Source organism: Hoplias malabaricus, chromosome 7, assembly GCF_029633855.1.
Source record: "Hoplias malabaricus isolate fHopMal1 chromosome 7, fHopMal1.hap1, whole genome shotgun sequence".
Taxonomy (NCBI): Eukaryota; Metazoa; Chordata; class Actinopteri; order Characiformes; family Erythrinidae; genus Hoplias; species Hoplias malabaricus.
The window spans coordinates 41,097,200-41,100,356 of NC_089806.1; the positions used below are offsets into that span (position 1 = coordinate 41,097,200).

Consider the following 3,157-nt stretch of genomic DNA (forward strand, 5'->3'; position numbering starts at 1 on the left):
CATGAGCTTTGCCTGACGTAAACAAGGACTACTGACGTGCAGACTGACCAGTTAAATGTTTACAGAAAACGTTATCAACCAATAACGGTAGCTCTACAGTCAGACCATTCAATCCAAAGATTTTAGGCTCCTTCACAACTCCACCTTCTCACTCAAGCGAACCAAACGGAGTAGGGGAGGGCAGGACTAGTTCGTTAATGAAAAGCTTCTCGAAATTCTATGTAAGCTCTAGAAAAACAAAATCCCGAACGTTTGTGAAATTCCGCCTGGACATTATTTTTACGTCTAAAAAAGAGAACATATCCAGGTAAAAGAGGACATCTGGTCACCCTAAGAGAGAGAAACCCACCCATTAACATAAGAGATGGTAACAGAAAGATAACACAGGAGGAAGGTTAAAACATGCTTAAGATTTTAGAACCTGTTTGAAATGTTATTATATCACACCTTCTTCATCAACACACACCAGGTTAATACACACTTACAGTGAATGTTTACAATTGCAGGGAACTGCAGTTCTCTCTCGTTTGTTTATGTTCAGAAGCTGTGCATCTTTTAAGGTGGAACTGTGTGTTTAAAGAGAAAAAATGAGTGTTGTTGCATGTGGCTGAAGTGTACATCGTCTAAGTTTTTATTCAGTGTTTTGAATCACAAAATAATCTCATTTGTGACTTTTTTATCATTTGAGTTTTTTTTAGTTTTGAATCACTTTTGGTCTGTGTTTACTTTCATGCAGTTACAGTGGGTTTCTACCTAAATCTGAATCAGCAGAAAAGAGTCAATTTAACCCACAAATGAAGCAGGAATAGAGCAACATCATCATCTCTTTTCATGCTTTTCAACATTAGGAGGACATTTTTGGCCAAGAGACAGGAAGCCTAACGTATTTGACGGAGCCACTTTGTCTTTTCCTCGTTTACTGTCACCTGGGCTTCAAAAACACATTGGACTGGTTTCCAGCTCAAACTGATTGAAGAGGAGCAAATGGTGAAGAAACATCTTCTGAATTTTATTAAAAACAGTTTTGATCACGATTGTGAATGTGTTATTTAAATGATTTAATAACATTAATAAAAAAGACTGTTCTCTGATTTGAGTTGGTGAACACTTCAGAGCACAGTGTACGTTATCTACAGCTGTTCACTTCAGAAACACAGTTCAGCTCAGGTTTAATTTCAAATAAAACTAATATTACTTCAGTAAAAGTTTAGCTGAATGTCCAGGAAGTGGTAATTTTAGCAAATAACAATGAAATCTTAAAAAGTGAGAACATATAAAAGTGATTTTGAACAACACAGTGCTCCTCTGTGGTCACTGGAGTCAGTGGAGAATCAGTGAAGAATTGAGGAGAAAAGTCTCACTCACCTTCAGAGCCCTGAGGTCCAGTGAAGAGAAGATAAAACATCAGCAACATTGTCCCTAGTAAAACAGCACTGAGTTCCAGCACAGTGTCCACTCCACACTCACTCTACACACACCCTGTTTACACACACACACACACACACACACACACACACACACACAGTCTAAGGTCCACCAGCACCGAGCAGCTGGCGCACACTGGACTTTACCGGACGTCTTCACACTGTTAAAGTGTTCATCGTCAGCTGTGTGAGAAATCAAACCACACCCAGCTGATGAGGAACTGTCAGAGTCGTGCGAACACACACCACTTCCTCTTTCATGGTGCAGCGATTCTCAGTAAATGAACTCTCACTGACCTCGGTACAGACACAGTGGACTGGTCAGTGTGGGCCACTCTACTGAGATACACCTGCAGATGTGTGTGATGTGAATGGCTTTGAGTTAGAGCCGTAACATTAAAATCACCTTGTTTCTACACTCACTGCTCCACTGACCACACAGGAGCACTGTGTAGTTCTACACTGTTCTGCACAGAGCCCCACTGTTACCAGGGAGTGAGTGTGAAAATTAAGCTGAGGTCACCACAGATGCTCTACAGTCTCAGGTTATTGTTTTTATTGCCGCTGCCACAATGTTTCTATCAAACAAACGCAGCATCAGTTCATTTTACTGAATCAGTGAATTTATAAAGAAGATTCAGTGAGTTTGTTCACTGCTCAGACTGCTCTCAGGTCAGTACAGTCACACAGTAAACACAAAGACAAGCAGAAATATTAATAAACGTCACATTTAACTTCACAACTTGAAGCAATAGGTGTAGAATTTATATTAAAATAAAAAGTAATAAACCACAATAAATACCCCCAGGTTTTCAGAGTGGTGAATAAACACAGTCCACAGATAACATCCAGGTGAGACTAGTGTGCTCGTAACCATGGAAACCCCTTAGTCCTCAGGTGAGGGTGACCTCTAGTGTCCAGGGCCAGTGTGACTCAGGACAGTGGGGGAGTTTTTAAACCCTGTGTCCACTCTCTGTCCACTCTGTGAGACACTCCTCCCTCGGTGGTCCACCTTGTAGATGTAGAGTCAGATACAGTAGCTCATCTGTCACTGCACAGTGTGTGTCGGCCGTCCTCTAGTCCTTCATCAGTGACACAGGACGCTGTCGGCTGGATGTTTTTGGTCGGTGAACTGTTCTCAGTTCAGACACTGAGGGGTTTAAAAACTCCAGCAGCTGCTGCTGTGTCTGATCCACTCTACACCAGCACAACACACACTTACACACCACCACCACCCCGTCAGTGTCACTGCAGCGCTGAGAATGATCCACCACCACATCACAGCTGCTCTGTGAGGGTCCTGACCATTGAAGAGCAAAGAGGTGAAAATAGAGCAAATAAAGTATGCAGAGCAACAGCTGGACTACAGTCTATAAATGTAGATTTTGTAGAACACTCCATAGTGCTCCTGTGAGGTCAGTGGAGCTGAGAGAATGGACAGTGATGGTAGAAACAAGGAGGTGGTCACAATGTTATGGTCGATCAGGGTATATTTCTAGCGGTGAACTGACCCCACTGATGTAGAGCTGCACTACTCCAGACTGACCGCTCCGTCTCCATCAGCAGCGCGGTAGTGGACTCTGGCTGCACCTGATGGAGGTGTAGAGGTAAAACAGAGGGCAATTGGTCTCATACTGGATCCTGATTGGGTGGATTGTACCTTTGTTTCTCTTGGTGTAATAGACCACACCCACCACCATGTGGAGAAGGATCACAGTGACCAAGGCAAAGGG

The 3,157-nt window shown here is 42.9% G+C and overlaps 1 protein-coding gene across 1 annotated transcript in view; it reads right to left on the minus strand.

Annotated features, from left to right (window-relative positions):
• Window positions 1–1,563, minus strand: part of LOC136702753 (polymeric immunoglobulin receptor-like) — a 6,469-nt gene extending 4,906 nt beyond the window's left edge. The window contains exon 1 of the mRNA XM_066677894.1: window positions 1,366–1,563. Within this exon, the coding sequence (XP_066533991.1) occupies window positions 1,366–1,414 (49 nt within the window). The 5' untranslated portion in view covers window positions 1,415–1,563. The remainder of the gene's footprint in view (window positions 1–1,365) is intronic.
• Window positions 1,564–3,157: the final 1,594 nt, after the last annotated feature.